General features: G+C 43.9%; 1 protein-coding gene across 1 annotated transcript; it reads right to left on the bottom strand.

Annotated features, from left to right (window-relative positions):
* Nucleotides 1–2,519: 2,519 nt before the first annotated feature.
* Brs3 (bombesin receptor subtype 3) lies at nucleotides 2,520–6,609 on the bottom strand. Its single transcript, XM_050159666.1, has 3 exons — nucleotides 6,176–6,609; nucleotides 4,299–4,650; nucleotides 2,520–2,933 (listed from the first exon to the last, which is right to left on the bottom strand). Exons 1-3 carry the CDS (start codon nucleotides 6,607–6,609, stop codon nucleotides 2,520–2,522), a joined length of 1,200 nt encoding a protein of 399 aa, XP_050015623.1.
* Nucleotides 6,610–21,837: the final 15,228 nt, after the last annotated feature.

The raw sequence follows: 21,837 nt of genomic DNA on the forward strand, positions 1-21,837 counted from the left end.
CCAGGAGGTGTCCATTCTTAGATTGGGACACTTTTCATTTCACTGAGGAAGATGTACCCTCAGAACGTGTTTTGGTTGTACATACCTTTGTGACTGTCTCCATACTTCACAGAATACTGTTTCCTCAGTCTTAAGCCGGGGAAGACTATGAACAAATTTAGGACATATTCACAATTTGTTTTGCATGTGTCCATATCTGTCCCAATCTAGAACCATCACTAAAGAAATTAAATTGCTTGCACAACAATAAGCAATATGAATGTAATTGTGGATATTATGGCCACCTGTAAGGTTAGCCACAAGAGGTAAAACCAGTTATTCTCCCCAAGACAGACTGGGCATTTTAACCCTAATTTTCTAGCTATGAAAGGGGAAGGAACTGATAGCTAGGAAGCTAAGAAGCTGTTTTATCCATATTTCATCACTAACTCATGCAGAGCTGTAGTTTTATGAAACATGAAAACACTCTCTTGGCTTGAGTAGCCTGGTGCTTTTTAAAATTAGGGTACTAATTATTTATTGAGTCTGTGTATGAGAGTATACGTTATATGAAGTATGGATGTGGTGTGCATATGCGGGTGCACATGCATGGAGTCTCAAGGAGAGTGTCGTGTATTTTCCTTTATCACTTTCTGCCTTATTCCATTGGAGGGAAGGTCTCTTGCTGAACCCAGATCTTCTTATGGATTGTGGGGGGTTCTGTTTTGTTGTTGTTTGTTTTCAGCTGGGCCGGGAGCCAGCAAGCACCAGGGATCCCGTTGTCTCAGCCCCGACCTATGCTGGTGTTGTGATTGCACATGTATTCACAGGATCACATCTGGTCTGTGTGTGCTGAAATCCAAAATCTGGTCCCCATGCGTGTGCAGGAAGCACCCTTCAGTGCTGGGTTCTCTCTCTCTCTCTCTCTCTCTCTCTCTCTCTCTCTCTCTCTCTCCACAATCTGGTACATTTACAAAGTTCTTTCTCAAGTGTTACGCTCAAGAGAGTAAATGTATAAGGTTTTTATAATTAAGGAAAGTAAGGAAATAATGTATGCTTCTATGATTTAAAAAATAGTAAGTCCTGGAATTAAAATGTACGCTTATATTGTCATTATTTTTAGAATATAAAGTTACATGAAACCATTTAAACTTTATTTCATATTTATTTGCTCACCTCAGATGTTTTTACAACAATTTTGCTCACTTTAAAGCGATGTTAATGCGATATTAGCACCCCCAATGTAAGCCAAATTTAAGGACGTTTCAAGCCCAGGGTTAATATATGCCCCACCCACCCCCTTCTGAGCCACATAGTTAGCAGAAGTTCACCACGGCACAAGCCATTTAAAGCTCAAAAATACCAGAAACACTCTAAAATAAATCAAGTTTTTAAAAATACAATGTAACTATAGTGCCAAAGATAAACTCTAGTTTACATCAAGAATACATTTTCTGAAAGCACAAATTTAAATCTGACAGATCTACTGGCTACAAGGTTTTTTTCCCCAATTACAGTGAGTGACAAGCTTATTTGTGTTAGCAAGTTAGAGCAGAGGCTAGAAAGTCAGAGCTTACTCTCTGACCTCCAAAAGCAGAGCTGAGCTCTCGGACTCGGCACCCATCAAGTGGAGTAATATCAAGCAGGTGGGATGCGATGATGCTCGCACAGCCAGGTGATGGAGATCCAGAGTGGCAGTTCTGCACGTTTGTAGAGAGAGGGCACTGCTCACCCAGATAAAATGCGTTTCCTCTGAGGACGGCATTTCAGTCAATGACAGCTTAGAAACCTGGACAGGAATCTTCCTCTAGGGCCCATGGTCACACCACACTGACATGGTGGCCCCTGTTCTGCCTATTAGTAAGACAAATCCTTCACAATGTTTGTGAGAAATGGCCCTGCCTCGTTATTAAGCAATGGCAGTACAATACACTAAGCCAGGAAGTGTTGACCCAGTAAGGGAAGCACCCTCCGACTCTCAAACATTTTCATTTCAATTGCAAGAGTTCTTATGATGGAATGGTGACTGGAGGAAGAGAGTGGTAACTCTGTAATATATACATATATGTGTGTTTCATAAAACACCACGAGAGATGCTTTATCTCTTTTTGATCTCCTCATTTACAGAGTAGAAGCTCTAGATTTACGGCACACAGTAAGCACAACCACTAATTTTATGACAACCACACGAGTACAAGTGAGTGAGGAACATCAGGAGGGATCCAATTAGATTTTTCAACATTTCTCTTGTTCATTTACCATCCCTCCTATATACAGCGTTCTTCACAGTTGGCTGCCGTTTCTAAACCTGCTTTTCTCGACTTGCTGGGCTTCGCTGTGTTTAGAAAGCCCCAAATGGCATTACTGTTTTCACCCTGAAGGAAATGATGGTTTGTCGTTTACTCTCAGGGACAAGTCATTCTGAACACTTCAAAATAACTCCTGAACAACAAAAACCCAGGCACCATACTATGCCCAGCTTAAAGCTGGATACACGCAATGAGACTAAGAAACCACCTTTTCTTTCCTTAGTGGAAAAGCTAAACCTTATCCTCTGCCTTCTTCACGCCACAGCCACTGACCAGGGTCACACTAATGTCAGACACATGAGTGCTCCCAGTCCCTGGGACTGGCCCTATCACAGTGAGATCATTAAGAGGGGTGTCACCAAGAGAAGGCTCAGTCTGCTCTGCCTTGAAGCAGCAGAGCTGAGCTTTAAAGTGATCCTGGAAGGTCTTGCTGAGCCAGTAGAGAGCGAAGGGGTTCACACAGGAATTACTGAAAGCCAGCACTCGCGAGAAAACGGTGACGATGAAAGGGACATTCGAGGGCTCGTCATAGCTTTTGTAAGCGAACGAGTGGTAGAGATACAGGAGGTGATTCGGCAGCCAGCAGAGAGCGAACAGAGCCACCAGCACCAAAACCGTTCTGGCAATTCTCTTCCGGGATTCGATCTGTATGGGGAGAAAATTGCACACACACACAAAAATATCCATTTAGCTGGCAGAGATTAAAAAAAAAAAAACAGCCTCTAGATTGACATAGGAATTTACAGTTAACAAGCCAGCCTCCCCTCGAACACATGCTTATGAGCTAACTGGCTGGGACACATGGGAAGTCTGCCTGTGGAGATAGAATATGACAAGTTAATTGGCATGGTAACCTGTGATCTTGGTCTCATTAACTCTCATTCTGAGGCCTCCCACCATCCTCAGATGTTGAGATACTCTAGTTAACTCAAGCAGTGCTGTGGAATCCCCAGTGGTTTAATTTCACTAAAAGGAGAGAGTGATACTATTCAGAGCAGCTCCGCAGAGGCTGACAGACAGGCGAGAGCAGTCTTCTGCAGTTTAGGAAAGTTGTCAGGTTGGTACTAAAGTTGCTTTTAATCTATAGGGATTAAAATCATGTAGTCAGAGAGGAATAAAAACAAAATGGACCATCCATCATCTGTGAGAATTCTCCTATTCACATCTGTTAATATACAAGATGCACCCCAGAAAATAGAGGCTCAGACAGAGCAAAGATAACTGATCACATGGACACCAAGCACATCGCTTACATAGCTTCAGCTAGTCAACTGATAGATTACACAAAAGGCACAGTTCTTGCCCTCCCTCCTCCCTCCTCCCTCCTCCCTCCTCCCTCTCTCCCTCTCTCCCTCTCCCCTCTCTGTAAATGGCACTACTTCCCTCTTCTCCAGGATAGAAGCCTCCCTGACCACCAATGTAACAGGACGGTATTTGGTACCATCCTTTCATTTTGTACAGATTTATGAAAGGAGAGCACACCTCAGTCCTTCAATGGTCTTAATCTAGTGTGTGTGAGTCACTGTTCTCTTGCCATGGGCACTTCATTTCACCCACTCCAGACCTCAGGTTGCTCATCTGTAGAGAAGTCGTTTCCAGCGAGTAATGTCAGATGACTCTTGCCAGTTTCAGCATCCTGTGCCTTTCTACTACTCTGTCATACTTGCTAAAGCAAATGATGCTTGGCTTTATAAACTTGCGGTATGTGGATTCCCCTACTGTCCTATAGGATAGGCTTTTACTGCTCCCACACTTCAGCTACCCCGTCTATAATACCTATCGCCTCACCATGAGTACCGTCAGGAACTATGCTGGGAGTTTTATCTCCTGGTGTCACTCAGAGGGGCTCAGAGAGGTCCAATAACTTGCTCAGCACTGCTCAGTGTGTGATAGATACTTTGGGGACTGGATCTCTACCCAGATCAATGCAATATAGCTCACTGAAAGGTGGTGCGGGGGCTAACTTCTAAATTCAGGCTGTATTTGCAGGAGTAACAATTCATAACATACCTGCTTTCGGGCATGTCTTTGTTCCTCAGTTGGTATATTCAAGGTGCTTTTGTAAAGCGTCTTGGCAATCAAAGAGTAATAGACAGAGATAATTGAGAGCGGGATAATATAGAACACTAAGAAACACAACAGAGAATGTATTTCCCGCATGAGCCTCTCAGACGCAGCATAGGAGTTACACGATTCAATGGTCACATTTCTTTTAGCATCTCGGACAGGGTACACATCTGAGAATATAGCCTCTGGCAGAGCTAATATCATAGACATGATCCAGATGCCACCAGCTTTCGCATAGGTCTTCAGAACAGCATTGGAGGGCTGCCTCTCTAGAGGCTTCACGACGGCTTTGTATCTAGAAAGACATAATCACAAGCAGAGTTGGAATCAGCGACACGTGTGACTTTAGAAATCATACAGTTCTTCCTCCTTTCCAGTCATATAGAACCAACTAGAACTGGCTGTGTTTCCAAAGACCCAGGAGATAGCCAGTGATTTATGTATTCTGATCAGCTTGTCCTTTATTCACTCCTATGAGACACTCTAGATCTGTGACTCTGTAATTTTGTGACAGACCCCCTATTTAGAACCAATGTTTTCAACAGGTTTCTCTGTGTGACTTGAGAATAATTCATCACCTATATGATGCCGTAAGTATCCTAAAGAAGTTCTATATATGTAAGTGACTCATGTTAATCGAATTAACTTGCCTGGATGAGTAAGCAGTCTTCACTCTGTCTAGATTCCCACCAGGAAGAAGCAGAGAGCTCACGTTTTTCCCATTGATAAGGGCTACTTCCTTCCCTAAGCTAATGAATCAATGGGGGATTAGGGTAAAATCAGAAGCTAGAGCCCATGCAATGATGCCCCCCCTTCAGACAAAAACACCTTAAAACCTGTAGCCTTTACAGGAGTCTGCCCTCAAGAATCTAGACCAGTAAAGCAACAACCTCATCAAGATGATCATAATAATAATGATAATAACAATGACACATTAAGCTTTTGCACCTGTCAGATTCCAGAATCCAGAGCCTTCCTTTCAGAACTGCTGGGCACTGATGACCTATAGAGTCTTGGAAACATTTGAAAGCATTGCCTTTGATATTTAGAGGCACATTTTTCACATTTTCATGCTTATTCTGCAATAGTTTATTAAACACACAATATTCAAACTGAAAACAACCCTAACATGGAGCCCCTCCTCCACGACAGTGAGACTGTTTCACATGCTCTGGCCACAGGACTCTAAAAGTCCATCAGAATTAATTTATTTCTCAGAGAATGAAAATGCCACCCCATGCTTATAGAGAAAACAGGTAGAACTAAGTAATGACACGACACCCAATTACCAGGGCACGGAAAAGCTCACTGTTTTCCCTCTACTAGCTAATCTGAGTACTTTCAAATAAATTGGATGCATTTTTCTCTCTTTTCCATCCTGCTGGTACATGCTAATGCACGCACAGTCCATTTCACACCTATGCCCGTGTTTTCATGTAGACTCTGTTATACCACTAGGCTGCACTAATGTATAAAGCATGAGTATTTTTCTTTGCACCTGCAACAATTTTCCTGACTTAATAAGCCGGAGGAAAATAAAAACACCGTTTGCTATTCTTTCAAGCAAACAATTACATTTCAAAGAAAAGAAAAACCTCCTGCCCAGAGCATATATTTTCAAGCACTCTTCAGATGCTAACAAAGGCATTTTGACATTTTTTTTCTCTAACTTTTATTTTAAAATGCTACTGGATTTTCCAAGCTTACACCGTGTAAGAGAAGCTTACCGGTAGCCGGTAAACGCTAAGCACAAGCTTTTCTTTTTTTTTCTTTTTGCCTAATTTCCCATCCCAGCAATAGAACAGAGAAAAGCAACTCACCTGTCAGCGCTGAGAATTGTTAGAGTGAACACGGACACACCGACCGAAGTGAGCCGGATGAAGGAGAGCACTTTACAACCGAGCTTCCCAAACAGCCATCCTCCTGCCAGGTAGTGAGTTGCATCCACGGGCACACAAGTCAGCAGAAGTAGTATATCTCCAAACGCCAGGCTGGTGATGAAAATATTTGGAACTGTTTGCATGGATTTAGTCTTGAAAAAGACTTTGATGAGGATGGCATTTCCGAGGATGCCCACTGAAATGATCACAGCATAAGTGATGTAGATGCCACACAGTGCTTCTGTTCCTGGAGAGTTGTCTCCGGTCCATCCTTTATGTGTGGTATCGTTGGAGACGACAGAGCTGGAGGTTTCTGTGTCATTGGTGATGGAAATTAAAGTCTGATTAGATGACTGAGGCTCCCTTTGAGACATGTCTCCTGCACTCTCTGCCTTCACTACCTCCTCTCTGCTCAGTTCAGATGTAGTTGACTGTCACGTCTAGTGCCTACGTCTAGTAATGAGCTGGTGTCAGGAGAAGAGAAGAGACCGGAGTGGAAAGAAAGCCCAAGACATCCGGTTACTTCTTCCTTTTCAGTTCTTCTGCAAGTCCCAGCTTGGTTGGCTAAGCGCTTACAGATCTGGCACTAGGAAATGGGAGGTGGAGAATGAAGGAGTCTCATTGGTATTCCTATGACATAAGATGAGGAAGGGTGCAAAAGAAATGTCCTGCCTATGCTTTGCCATTTGGGGGTGTATAGTCCCTTGAATAATATTAGTAAGGCTTATTAAGCCATCTGATTGTTTACTAGAATCACCTGTGTCTTAATTTTTACCCAGCCTGGTCTAGATATATCTTGGTGATTTTTTTTTAAAAAAAAAAGAGACAAAACAAACAAACAAATAAACAAACAAAGCACCTCACCATCTCCCATCGCATGGTGGTTTCATGCACTCCCTTTTACATGACAAATAAGGATAGATGGCCCCCAAAGTACAAACTTGAACCCAATCCTCAAAATTTAATATCAGAGAGACTATGAAGCGACAAATCACTCACACCTTGACAGAGCTCATGTCACCTCCCAAAAGCAATAATCCGGTGACCTGGGCTTAGCATCTCACTCTGACACATGATAATTCCCAGGCTTCAAGTCCCTGGGGCTGAGCTATATCATACCAGAGCAACCTGTAAGTGATGAAAACCCCAGTGGACCAGCAGTCACTTTGTTCCTTAGTGTCTCAATAAAAACAGGGTTTCCATTTGACTGTCTGTCTAAATAGAAATCTTTTCCAAAAAGAGCATTTAAAGGAGTTGTCTCTCTAAAAAAAAATGACTCAAATGAACCTGCCTTTTAACCAAATAATCCAGAATAATGCCTCTCAAGATCTTGACCCAAGTAGCGTTGGAAGAATGAAAATTATTCTTTTCTTTCCAGTGGGGGAAAAAAAAACCCTGCAGATTATTGCAGAGATAAGGAGCATGTAGAGGAAGTTAGCATCAACTAAAGAAGGTTAAAAAAATTAAGGCAACCACTCCGGCACCAAAAAGAAAGGCCAATTTTTACAGGAAATGTATATAGGTGTGTGTGTGTGTGTGTGTGTGTGTGTGTGTGTGTGTGTGGTGATGTGGTGACTGGGGTGGTGTTTGGGCATGGAAGTAGTTTGAAGGCAGCTAAGAGACATTCTCTAAAATTATCTAATTCAATGGCCGCGCTCAGGTAGGAAGAACTTAGCATAACAAGGTGTTTAGAAATATAGCCGTGTTAGAAATCGACCTCGAACTGAAAAAAAAAAAAAGCACTCAGAAAACCGATGAACCAAATAGTAACAATGGTTACTGTTAATCATGAGAGAATAGGTGCTGGAAATTCTGTGAGAAAGTCCAGTGAATAAGTTACACCAATGACCTGGTTAACTTGAACCCTCTATACCATCCTCACCTCTGTCCCTTAGGAAATCATCGCCAGTTTGAGTCACTGAGCTAAGTATATGCTTTTCGTAGCAATCATAAGGGAGAGTGTCATAAACACTTGAACCCCTAAACTTTTGTGTGTGTATATATGCAGTGGGAAGGATTCTGTCCACTGGACCGGGGCTTTAAAATAATCCCAATGGCAAGTCAAAGTATCTTTCCACAGTTCACATTTCAATGAAGACATGTCTCTGGGATTCCTGCTTATCTTTTAGCAGAGAGTGAATGGGATCTCCCAACTCACACCCCAACTACCTTCTCCACATCACCGCTTTATAAGAATAAAATGTAGGCACGTAATTTCCAAAACCAACTAAATTCCTACAGTCTCAAGATGCTTTCAGCTGCCTGCAGCCATCAGCATCCTTTCCTTCCCCTTTCTCCCTCTCTCTTCTTTCTGATCCAGAGAAGGCAGGAAAGAGTGCCAGCATTTGGAGTTGTGCTGGAACAACGTGGGTGTGTGTTGTGTGTGCATGTATGGGTGGTGTGTGTATTGTATATGTGTGTGTGCATGTGTATATGTTTATGTGTGGTGTGTGTGGTGTGTGTATTGCATATATGTGTGTATGTGTATATATGCATGTGTATTGTGTGTATGGTGTGTATTGCATATATGTGTGTATGTGTGTGCATGTGTATGTGTGGGGGAGGGGGTGTAGGGGGAAGTAGAAAATCGAATACATGTTACAGGAAAGCAGAAAGAGGCTACTAGGACTATAGCACAAAGTACTGGAAGGGTCCAGGGTGGGACAGGGGTTGGGGAGAGGAGTGCTGGCTTTTATACCTCTGCGCAAAGAAAAAGTGTAAGTTTCTTTACTATTACTTAATGGGATTTGATCAAGAAGATGCAGTTTGGCTTGTGAATGTATTCTGCAATAACAATTCCCATTACTACCAGCCTCTCTGTTTCATTCATAATTGCACGCCCCTAAATTTTATCTGCACAATTTCCTACTTCAAGAAGACACAAATACTCAGAATGGCCTTTGCATAGACCAAGTGAAATAAATACAAACTGTATTGTACATTCTAAGAGTTGAATTCTTCAGTTGAACTTTCTAAGTGGAGTGTTTTGTTAAAGGCAAATTCTCATCCTGACTAAATCTAATGCCTCCCTAAAAGTGGGCATTTCTGGAGGCTATTCCCACATGTAGCTCCCCTGGACCCCGCTCACACATGCCAACCTCATATGCTGTGGTCAGTGTGAACTACAATTACAATTGAGAAAAACCTGCGCTGGCTAAAATGCTTAGGCGTTCTGAACACTGAGGTCCAAATTATAAGGCAGGTGAATTTATTTATCTCTGTGTGGTTTTGTCTCTCTTCACAGTAATCTTTCTTTTTCGGGAATTTTCTCCCATAGCCCCAGTCACAAGTCCCAGCTCCACACAGCTTACTTTCAGGCTTTTACTTATTAATCCTTGTTTAAGGTGCTTCAATTAATGAAGACCAGATGGCCCCACAATTCTAATCTTAGATATCTACCCGAAATAAATGAAAAACATATCCACACGGAGACCAACATGCAAACGGTTGTGGAAGAATTTTTCACAAAAATAAATTATAAATAACCTGAAGGCTCTTCGGTGATAGAACAAAAATAGCAATAATTCTTTAATAGTGGAGTACTACACAGCAATGAAAACAACAAACTTTCACTACCTGTTAATGTCAAACATATGTGCAATGAAATACAGCAGACATGATATGATTCTTTAATGTAAAACTCTGGAAGAGTTGAAAAATGGAAAAGACATATATAGGACATCAGCAGTTGCCTGGGTCTGAAGATTGGAATGGGGGAGGATTACTGAGGAGCATAGGAAGCAACTGGGCATGCCGGGGTGTTCTAAATCTATGTCATGTGGTATAATAATAGTTGCCGGTTTGTAGAAATTAATTAAAATGCAGACCGGACACTCTCAACTGGCTGAGTTCATAATACAAAGAGTATAGTTCAGTGACATTTGAAAAACGTGCCAGAAAAGTAAAACCAGGTCTAGATGCCTTAAGAAGATATGGACGAGGAAGGCACTTTTAGCAGTCTCCACAGCATTCCACCAGGACGAGAGCTCGTGCTTATACGAGACACAGGGGGTGAGAAAGACTTAGCACCTAACCTTAAAACTTGATGCAAAAGTTAAGGAAACACACGAGCCGTCCATGCAATCTGAATTTCTTAGTAAGACATGCTTGCTCACATGGGATATTTAGTTTCTTGTCAAGTCTTCTACCTCAAACACTTTTGAATACCTATAAAGATAGTGAACGGTTCCCAGCTGTTACGGGCAACTTTGTAATCCTTCTGGGTCTTTCAAGTGGTTTTTACTGCACTCATAAGTGGATAGTCTACCTGGTATCATTGCTGCCTGGAGGTCCACCAAGTCATACACTCTCCGTGTCACGCCTCCAAGCCTACTGTCTTTTTCACAATTTCCCCAAGCAGTGCAGTCCTCTCCAGCGGCCACCTCTGGTATGCTAGACCTCTTTCTTTTCCATTCAGCCTGTGAAGGCATGGAAACTCCTCTTACCCATTTTTTCCCCCAGAAGAATCAGGCTAATGATGCCCTTATTTAAACAGAGTCAAGACACTCCATAGGGTTACTTTCGTGTTTCTACCTCCCCACCCATCAGCCGCCTTTGTTCGCGCCATCCATTGGATGTCACTACTGCTTTCACGGGATTGATTTTGCTGTTTCCGTGTGTATTTGTGAAAGCTGAAGGGCTGGGGAAAGCAAGGCACCAACCTGAACCATGGTTGGAGGTTTCTGACTCTGTGCTCCTAACCTCCCCTATCACAGAGAGGTAGCTTCAACCAAACCACAAGCTTTGACTAGTTCCGGCAAAGCATACTGCCTAGATCCACTCCCAACAAGATGATTTCTCAAGATGCCATCAGCATTTTGTCGGCCTAGGGTGGAGGCTGTCCTAAACAAAAGTTCCCCGGGTCCTCAAGAATTCTGACTCTTTAGTGGCTTAGATGAAGCGTATGCCTCTGAGGAACCTCTACTAGGTGTTTAGGATGACGGTGTATTCTCAACCAGAGCCTTCCTGAACTACCTGAACTCTAACTCTTCCTGCATGGAAAGAAATGTTAGGTCAATGTAGCTAGAGACAGAGATGAAGCCGATTTTGCAAGTTGTCAAGAGAGGGACTTTGCTCCATGTTTAGAATATGATAGAAAAAGGCAAAGGTGGAATGTTAAACCCAGTGCTGAGAAGAACCACGAAAGTAAGAAAAAGAGCTTGAAACAAAAACCAGAGAGTGACTTGGAACTCCTTCAGACTCTTTTTCCTTAAAACCATGACTGGGAGTCAGGGGGCATTGGTGGTGCACGCCTTTAATCCCAGCACTTGGAGGCAGAGACAGGTGGGTCTCTGTGAGTTCGAGACCAGCCTGGTCTACAAGAGCTTGTTTCAAGACAGGCTCCAAAACTATAGAGAAACTTTGTAACAAAAAAAAAAAACAAGCAAAAAAAAAGTATGACTGATTATGTGGACTAAGTGGAGGCAGGGACTGACTAGAAGGGTCTGCACTGTGACTTTCCCAGGCTGCGCGAACCCTTGGCAGTGAGATTGCTTTCCCAGACCACACTCACACTCAGAACCTCTCTCTCTTAGAAGATAGGCTTCCAGGCTGTGGGGCTGTGTCTGTGTATCTTTATTATTGGAATGCTACTTCCGTGTCAAGACAAATCTGTGGTAGAAACTCAGAGGGTGTAGAAAATAAAATAGTAAACACAATGACATACAAACTAAATATCACTTCTAGGAAAATAAACATGAGCTGTGACTAATAAAGACAGCTCAAGGTCTGAAGATGCAGAAAAGTCCTAGCAGGAAGAGGACTGGGAACTCCCCAGTAAGTACAAGAAATGACCATAGCACTCTGACTCTGTAATTGTCCTTCCATTCATATCGCTTTCTTTTGTTACTTCTGGGATGCCTTGGTTTCACATAATTCACTTTCCTTCCAGCAGAGTAAATAGCTCTGTGTGCCACCTAGCTCATATGAAAGCAAGAGGGACAGTCCCTGTCTGTCCTCAGCAGGCAGCAGGTTGCCTTGGCACCAGTTAGAAGGAGTAAAGACTAAATTGGGTGTTTGCTGCACAACCTGCCTTTCGTAGGCAGAGCCATCCTCATGTGGCAGTGGCTTCCCAGAACAGGGCTGCCAGAAACACTAAGGTCCATCCTCTATCCCACCTGGACTCTACGATGCCTGTTCTCCCTCCTATGAGATCCTAGAAACTGGACAGCTATGCTATGGTGCGAGCGATGGTGCAAGGCTGGGGAGAATGTGCTGTGTTCAGTTGCCTTCTGTATGGGGTGGAGGCTGTTCAGGCATCTTTGGGTCAGCTAGGGGCTCATATGGGCAGAAGGTTGTGAAATGGACACCCGCACAGTAAGCTGAGGTTGCTTAACAGGAGGGAAGAGAAAAAAAAAGCTGTCAAAATCCTTCCAACCCTAGTCTACTTTTCTTTGTCTTTCAGAGTATATGACACTGTTTATAAAAGGACAATAGAATGAACTGTTTTCAAGATCTTTCGAGCACAACACATATCTGAGTGCTCATCCATAGGCTACATTATGACCCCCTGGAAGAGCTTGAAAAGTTATACCATCACACACACACAGACACAGAGAGAGAGAGAGACAGAGATAGACAGACAGACATACACACACAAACACACACAGAGAGACAGAGACAGACAGACACAGACAGACAGACAGACACACGCACACAAACACAAACAGAGAGAGACAGAGACAGACAGACACACACACACACAAACACACACAGAGAGAGACAGAGACAGAGAGACAGAGACAGACAGACACACACACACAAACAGAGAGAGACAGACAGACAGATAGACACACACAAACACAGAGAGAGACAGAGACAGACAGACAGACATACACACACACAAACAGAGAGAGAGACAGAGACAGACAGACAGACATACACACACACAAACAGAGAGAGAGACAGACAGACAGACAGACAGACACACACACACAAAACCATGAGTACCAAAGTGGGTAAGTCGGTAAATCCAGAAAATCAATTTTCCAATGTTACCACTCTAGAAGCTTCTAGAATCCAACTTTCACTTCTTTGTTCCAGACCCTGTCTGGTTAGCTCTGTTCTTTAGCTTCCGTTTTATGTGGAGGTAGCTATATTTGACTTTTATGGAACTAAGGTATTGGATTTAGCTGATTATTATTCTTTACTATTTCTCTGGGTTTCAAGATAATGAATCTGGGACAGGCACTTGAACCTTTGGCAGTGACTAAATGGCGCTCGGTGATGAAGACTTGAGGATATACGATCATGACTTGGAGACATATGAAATCAGAACATGGAAAACAAGGGTTCCAGCTCTCCCCAAAGCAATCCTCCTCTTTACACAAGGATCAGGGCATCCCCCCCCCAATCCTTTATTCTGCTTTCTTCTTTCACCTCCAAGCCTAGATATTCTAACTACCAGACTGTCCTTTCTTAGGTAAACTGAGGCAGGGCAGCTGCATTTCTAACTCCGTAGCGCTCAGGACTGGAAAGACTGTCTGCCTTGCAGTGTTCCCAGACCCTCTTCTATTGCCCGTGGGAGCAGGTGCACACTGATTATCAGGGGCATGGATCCGAAATCAACCTCCTTGATGATGACGAGGAAGACACCTACAGGGAGACTTACTGGGAGTCGGGAGTCGGAGAAAGCTGGAAATGGAAGGAGGAGTGTGCTCTGGGAAGTCTCGAGCATGGTCCAGAGGCCTCGACTGCTTTGTACCTATGCACCTTGGTGTTCTTTTCTCTTTTTTAAGGGGGCTAGGACTGAGCAGATGCCCCAGACCTTGCCAAATGCCAGGAAGCAGAAGTGCTGTTAGAGTCTCAATTTTTGGAGCCTTGCCTATTTCCTATACAAGCAACTGTGTGCCGACCAAAGGGAGCTTAGATCAGAACCTCCCAGTCTTGATGGCTGGTTGGGAGAAAGCACGGAGAGGGGATGGGTAGAATTACCCAGGCAGGGTTTGGGCATTGTCAAGGAAACAGTGGTAACAACAAAGACATGGTGCCTGTCACGTCCCTATTTAACTCCCTCTCCTTCACTGATGGTTGCCCAATTAGAGACTTGTAAGTTCACCAAGCACACAGGAAGCTCCTTTATTTGCCACAAATAACAGAGAATGTATTCTGACCCTGAACATAGGTGCCAGAGATCCGTTCTCTGGACTAGAGCAGCTGTGGCCCTGCCTTCCCAGAGGCAGGCGTCTGGAATTACTCCCAGCTTTTCTGACATCCTTGATCTCTATCTATGGAGAAGGGATGAGTGTGGGTGGTAATTTGTGGTAGGAAATCTGCATCAATAGTCATCCTTACCTTGTGTGATGGGCTAAAAGACCACTTACAGGCTGATTTGCCAAAAAGGCTGACCCTGTTAGGGCCTTCTGAAAGTACTCTGGAGACTGGTAAGAACAGTAATGGAAAAGTTGCTGCTTTGTCCCTAACAGCACCTCCTTCTCGGGCCCTTTTCACTATGCCCATAGATCCACTGTTTACCGTCAACTCTTCGCTTTTGCCTGTACAAACAGGAGCCTCAAAGCCCTTTCTCTTTCCCTGATTTATCTTTGTCTAGGGAAGAAGTGTGCTGCTTAAGATGGGAAATGAGTTTGGTAGGACATGGCTTCTAGGGCTCTCAAGCGGGTTCCAAAAAGGAAGCAGCCAGAGAAAACTAAGCATTGCGCTGGAACAGCCGCCTGGCGTGCGACTAAAGTAGAGACATGTAAAGGAAACACTCGATGATTTGCAGGGCATACAATTCTTTCACGGGTGCTTTAAATCAGACAGCATGCACTATGACTACTTCTGATGCGAGCCACAGTGAAGGGCAGGTTCGCCTCTCTTTTTGACTTCAGCATAACCTCTGTCCTATCTTATAAAAAAAAAATGACGACAACAAAAACCAGTCCAAATTGAAGAAGCCAGTGCTCAGAAAGAACATCTCTGCTCTTGGTGCCTAAGTATCCCCACACCTTCCTTTCTTATACTTGCCACTATTCGCTACCCCTGCTCTAATGGGAGAGCGGCCTGCAGTCAAGGCCTCCATTCCTAACATCACTCTCCTAACTTCCCCCCACATGAAGATATCAGGGAGCAAAATTCCATGGAAGCCGACTTTGGAGACTGGACTTTTGGGGTCCTCTCAGCCCAGGTTGGTGTCATAGTTACGATGTTTGGGAAACAATACTGTTGATAACTAAAATCAATCATCTTTTCTCATGGTGTGGTCCCTTGCCCACTGTGGCCTATCCTGGATGGAAGAGTTCACATTGGTTCCACACCTCCAGTCTCTCTGCTTCCTAGGCCTCCCCCTTTTCTTCCTCCCCTTACCAGTAGCTCCTGGGAGTTGAAAGACTGTCATGGCTATGGTAACAGCTTTGTGGGCATGTGGCCTGTATGTTCACATAGAACCGAGTGCTTAGAAGACCCCTGTGCCTACTTTCATTCTCTTAAATTTCCTAGACATTTGTGAGCACTAGGTCTCATATTTTCATTTTTCCAGACCCCTCAAATTCTGGAGATAGTGCTATGCTGTTGCTGGGGGCATGAAGTCAAGTGGGAAACTGTACCCACCACACCCCCAGCCAAACTAATCCACATTTTGGGTTTGCAATTCATGATCCCTTCTCCATCACCCTTTCCGCCTTTGCAGCACACCAAGCATCCTATCTAAAAGCCACTTTCTGGGGAGATCTCAGCTTAAGCCTTGGCTCCACCTCTTTACAGCTTTCTGTGAGCACCTTCAGGTCAGGTGGTGACTTTTCTGTCACCAAGAAGGATGTGACAATTCTACAACCAGAGTCCTGTGATCTCCTTTGAAAGGCTCTCCTCCGGCAGGCAGCGGGGAAGAACTCTGAGCAAGAGGACTTGTGATGGAAATGGAATTCGATTCTCTAGAGTTTGTGAGCTTGGCATTGTAGTGAGTGTCCCAGCCAGGCTTCTGTGCCATGAAGGCTGATGGGAACCAGCCCTTCCCTGAAATTCTCCTGACCCCGGAAGGAAGACTCAGAGGCAGGACACATCTCAGCACTGAAGTTATTAGGAAGACGGAGGTGTCGATCTGCAGCCTTCTCTGTTTTCCTTCCTTCCTGCCTGCCTGCCTGCCTCCCACCCTCTCTCCCTCCCTCCCTTTCTGTCTGTCCTCTCTGCTCGTCCTTTTTTCTCCTTCTGTCCTCCTCTTCTTGCCACTATCATTTATTCCCTCGTTGTTTTTGTCCTATTATTTGATAAGTCTGTGAAGCTGACCTGACTTCTAGAGTACCGGCTTGTAGGTCAGGATGAGGTGCCTTAGCACCTTACCGGAGGACCAGTCGAATGCCCCCAGGAGAGCATTGCACTTTGCCTGCTCAGGTGGCCTGTATGGGCTACATTAGCTCATATTGGCTATGTTTGGTGTTCTGATGCCACCACCCAGAGCCCCAAATTCTCTAGGGTGGTGGAACCTCTGGTTTTTTTTTTTTTAAGAGACATTCCCTGTATTATTTCTCTCAGAATATTCTCCATACCCCATCTTAGTGCTAAAGGAAGAGGGCATTTGGGGAGACTGACGTCTTGGCCCGGATTTAGGTGGTCTGAACTCAGAAAGACAGTGGGAGCAGGTGGCACCAAGCATAAGTGGGAGGTCGCAATACTTGAAAGCTTTTACTAGAAATACCTCTGCTTTTCTTTAATTCAAACCTGCCTCAAGGTCAGATGAAAAGGCGCGGTGTGTCCACAGCAGGCAATTGTGGGCAGTGGAATACACACCTCTGCTGAAAGGCATGGGGGGAGGCTCTCAGGGAGGGAGGGAGGGAGGGAGGGAGGGAGGAGGCGTACTGGGGCCAGGAATTCACTAGCGAAATACAAGGAAAACCCAGAGCAGTGGTTGTGAAACGGTTTTGAGTTGGTTGGTTGGTTGGTGTTGGGGGAGGGGTTCATTTATTTATTCGTTTCCTTGCTTGCTTGTGTTAGTAGTCAGGCATCTGTACTGGCCTGCTCTTGGGGTCCTGACAGGACTTGTCCTCAGCTGCAGCCACTAAGAGCACTTCCTGTTCACATTCACTTCGTTCCCTTTTCAAAGAGCCCTGCCTGCCTCTCATTCTCTCTCTTTCTCACTGTCTGTTCCTCTCTCTCTCTCTCTCTCTACTTCTCTGTTGTCCCCCCCAACCCGCCTCCTCCTCTACTACTCCCTCCCCTTTCCTCTTTTTACGTTTCATTTCCTCCTAATAAAAAAACCCTCTACATGAACTCTATTGCATGGCATCTTTCTCTCACGTGCCACTATTTTAAAAATTACAACAATTCGTTTATGTTAAGACAGGCTAGGCTGGAACCTTCTAGGTAAACCAGCCTGACTTTCTGCCTCTGGCTTCTGAGTGTTTGGATTATAGGTTTGTGTCCCCATGCCATGCCTAGTTTGAACCTCAGGATGGGTATCACACTCTACAAAGCAGATTTTGGTCCCTAACAGAAAAGTCAACTAGTACAAGGCTGGCATGGTGTCACACAAAACAACAAAACCTGTAGACAGGAGCCTGGGCACCCTTTCCTGAACACTCTGAGCTTGAGCCCTCATTTTCTCTGAAGTTTTCCCCTGCCCCTTTCTCCATGTGGCTGCTTACAAATGACATGCTTTCTTTTTCTTCCTACAGCAGCTGCTGAAATTTTTGGCGTGTTTCCCTCGCATCTTTTCTTTTAAACGCCAATAAAAAATGTCCTTGAGCTTCAAAAAATAAATAACAAAATAAAAGGAATAGGTTGGCTATAATACAGTTCTTACTCTTGTCTTCTCAGCTAGCTAAGTGCAGTGACCTAAAAGGTTTGGAACAACTCTCCTGGCCACTGATGAACACTTACCCTTTCTTGCATTTCAGGCTGCTACTCACCTTGGGTTTTATCTTGCCTGGGTGGTGGGACCCTAGAATGTGAAAGCTTGGTTCCTCTGGCAGATGAACTGCTAACCATAAAGGAATAGGATGGTCCACATTAGAGCTGTCTCTCCTACAATTTGCTGTGTCTGTTAGGGCCCCTAAGACAAACTGCCCACGGAGGGGACTATGATGACCGAACTAGCCTAAGGTGTGCTTATGGTATATTCATATCGAATTATAAAAGTCACGACAAAAGATGATACGATGCCTTAAGGCAGTGGTTCTCAACCTCCCAAATGCTGTGACCCTTTAACACAGCTCCTCATGTTGTGGTGACCCCCAACCACAAAATTATTTTCAACAGTACTTCATAACTAATTTTGCTACTATTATGAAACATAATATAAGTAGTTTTAGAGATAGGAGTTTGTCAAATGAGTCACTTAAGATGCCGTTCCTACCCCTTTCATAAAAATTCAAATCCTCCTGTGTATAGCGAGACCCATCTTTGATGCCCTGTAGCAGAAGCCTTAATATAATCCTGTTGACTGCATAAGGCCCTCACCCTTATGGAAGTCACAGGACGCCAATGTACATCAGTCAGTGTTCAATAGGAAACTAACTTCCAAGGAGTCATTTAGTATTATGGCTCCAGAAACCCAACACTCTGAGACTGTGGTGGAACTGCAGACCAAACTCCTTAGCTTCCACAGCAAAATAAAAGGCTAAGGAAGGTGGGAATGTATCAGGACATGTGAACTAGCATTCCATGGAAGAAGAAGCCTGACACCACAAACAAGGTGGTGGTGGTGCACACCTTTAATCCCAGCTCTCGGGAGGCAGAGGCAGGCGAACCTCTGTGAGTTCGAAGCCAGCCTGGTCTATAAGAGCTAGTTCCAGGACAGTCAGAACTGTTACACAGAGAAACCCTGTCTCAGAAAAAAAAAGGAGGAATAATAAGCCACAAAATGGTGGTTTGAGGCTAAGAAACAAAAGTACAGCATGAAGGCTAAGATTTTTATTATGTTGGCAATGAAAATTTCAATTTGATTAGTTTACATGCAAGTTTTCATACAAAGAAATTACATACAATTAAAGATTATCTATTACAGCTTTTAACTTCTATTTTAAACTCTGGGTATATGTATGTGAGTGTGTGTGGGTATATGCCCATGAGTGCTGGTGCCCACAGATGCCAGAAGTGCCCGATTCCCGTGGGATTGGAGTTATAGGCAGCTGTGAACCATGAAATATGGATGATGGTAACCAAACGGATCTTTTGAAAGAGCAGTACACTCTTAACCACTAAGTCCCTCCAGCCCCTATTACAAATTTTTAATAATAAATCTGAGCTACAATTGTTCCTTTTCAAGCTCTACCAGGTGGTGAGTATCTCACCTAATGACCATTAGCTAGTTCCCAATTAACGTTTCTATTGCCCTCTTTTTTTTTTTAAGCTAGGCTGACCTTGAACTCAACGGAGATCCACCTGCCTCTGTCTCCCCAGTGCTGGGATTAAAGGCATGTGCCACCACACCATGCTCCTATTGACACCTTTAAAAGGACCTGTTTACCATACATTCCTTGAAAAGGTCCTCTATTTCCAGCATTGGCGGTGCGAGAGAATTGTCTGTATTCTGTCAATCATGTTTTAAATAAATGCTGATTGGCCAGGCAGAAAGTATAGGTGTGTAAACCAGATAGGAAGTAGAAAAGGAGAATGCTGGGTAGGAGGAAGCCTATTCCTCACAGTCCAGTCCAGTACCGAAGAGGTACTGAGCCATTTGGCTAACATAGATAAAAGCAATGGGTTGATATAAGTGATAAGAGGTAATAAGAAGCCTGAGCTAATGGGCCAATCAGTTTATAATCTTATGGAGACCTCTGTGTGATTTTCTTTGGGGCTTGCTGCCTATGTGGTACTGGGCGGGACGGAAATCCCCACAGCTGGCCCTCATGTTACACATTGGGATTTTGCAACCCAACAGATAGTCCACTTACACCAGAGCGGTACCCAGGGCCAGTAATTTCAGTCACCAAACCACTTCAAGAGAAGCAAGACAAGTGCTGAGTGGGATTAGGGTGTTCTAATAAGTCTACCAGTTTGATAGAATGCAGAAGTGCCCCTCACAGCATCCCCAGAGACCTACCTAGATGCAAATGACTGAGATCTATTTATTAGGAGTGTTCGTTTCTGCGAATTGCAAGGCTTCTCTGTTCCTCTCTAATTAGACAAGCAGTCCCTATAAAGAGACTTTGGAGGAATTAGAGTTACTGAGAAACAATGAATACCAGTCTACCAAATTCTGACAAATAGCAAACCAACCAAACAGAGAAATGCTGTCAGGATCCCTGAGATCAAAATCATCAAGTCCTGACCCCCAGCATTTCTTCTTATTGTAGAAACTGAAAATTTAAGCTTTCTTAGATAACTATATCTATAGAAAAAAATTGTTCTAAAACTATAGAACATTTGAGCACTGACCAAATAAATAGTTCTCAGATGTAGCATCAAACCATCAAGCTCAAATGCTTACGTAAGTTGTCCTGAACTCCCAGGAAGCTCTTCTACTAGGTGTCTGCTGCAGATAAGGATAATTGGTGATGCATCTTGTTCCAGAGTCCCTTCTGCCAGCAGGTGAATTTTCATATCGAGCTGGGGGTAGTGAAGCAGTACCACCAACATCCAAACATCCTTAGCAGGGTCTTGGTACAATGAAGCAAATGTCAGAGTTGACTTGTGGATAAAACAGAAGTGATTGCCTGAAGTTGCTCCCAGGAAAACAACATTTGATGAAACCATTTACATCTGCTGGTTCAGAAACAATCAGTGGCCCCAGCTATACTTGCTTTGCCTAGAAGAGGCAACTTGCTGTGTGTCTTTCTATCTACAGTCATCTGTAGGGGATAATAGCCTGAATTTGGTCACCTCTGGAATTAGTCAATGAGTCAAAAGTCCTGCCTATATCTCACTCTTGCCAGTGGGCATACTGGTGTAACTCTGGCAAAGGGATCTGCAGATAGGGGATGTTCTGAGAGAGAAAGAAACACACGAGGGCGGGGGTTGACTTATTTCTGCTGTCTCTGTGTATAAGGACACTAGTCCGATCAAATTGAAGGCTCACCTTTAGGACTTATTTATTAATTGCTTCCTTATAACCCGTTCTCCAAATGGAATAACATTGTGGGTTATAGTTTCAAACCTAGGCGCTTTGGAGGAGCCTATCTAGTTCATTTCTCCAGCTTGCATGAAGCTGGGGAGTTGAAGGGGCTTCCACTCTACTCCTGGCTAGGTGGCCTTGAGGAAGTCATTCAATAACTATTTGGTTTGTTCTTTGTCATCTCTAAAATAAGGACTATAATACTTACATCCCAGAATCATTTTGAGGCACCAGTTGTGCTAGGATCTCGACATAGAAATTAATGCAGTTAGTTGGAAGAAGCAGCCAGTGGTGCGGCTCCCTAAGATTCCAGCAAGCGTTGACTTTCCATTGTGTGTCTGTTTATTTGGAATTGCTTTCAAGGATGTTTGGAAATGGAGAGGTAGGGAAACCTTCTAATACCTTAAGATGTCCCTTGATCGGACTACTCACTGAGAATAAAACCAGAACAGTGTTCATAAATTTCTTATACGATCGGTGCCTGGCACAAAGTAGAGTGAACCTCATCAAAATCCAGGCATACCATTGGTCAACATATCTGGACTTTTGCAGTTTTTTTAGCAGGGGGGGTTAGTCGATATTTGTAGTGGCTTTTAGTCCTCACAATCTCAGAATCATC

The sequence above is a fragment of the Alexandromys fortis genome, unplaced genomic scaffold, assembly GCF_014885135.2.
Source record: "Alexandromys fortis isolate MF-2015 unplaced genomic scaffold, M_Fortis_MF-2015_v1.1 scaffold_95, whole genome shotgun sequence".
NCBI lineage: Eukaryota > Metazoa > Chordata > Mammalia > Rodentia > Cricetidae > Alexandromys > Alexandromys fortis.

Excerpts from the sequence above, each read along its gene's own strand:
- Brs3 (XM_050159666.1), bottom strand. The coding sequence starts at position 6,609 with ATGTCTCAAAGGGAGCCTCAGTCATCTAATCAGACTTTAATTTCCATC. Across the intron at positions 4,651-6,175 it reads ACAATTCTCAGCGCTGACAG|ATACAAAGCCGTCGTGAAGC; the intron begins GTGAGTTGCTTT and ends ATGTCTTTCTAG. Across the intron at positions 2,934-4,298 it reads AAAGACATGCCCGAAAGCAG|ATCGAATCCCGGAAGAGAAT; the intron begins GTATGTTATGAA and ends CTCCCCATACAG.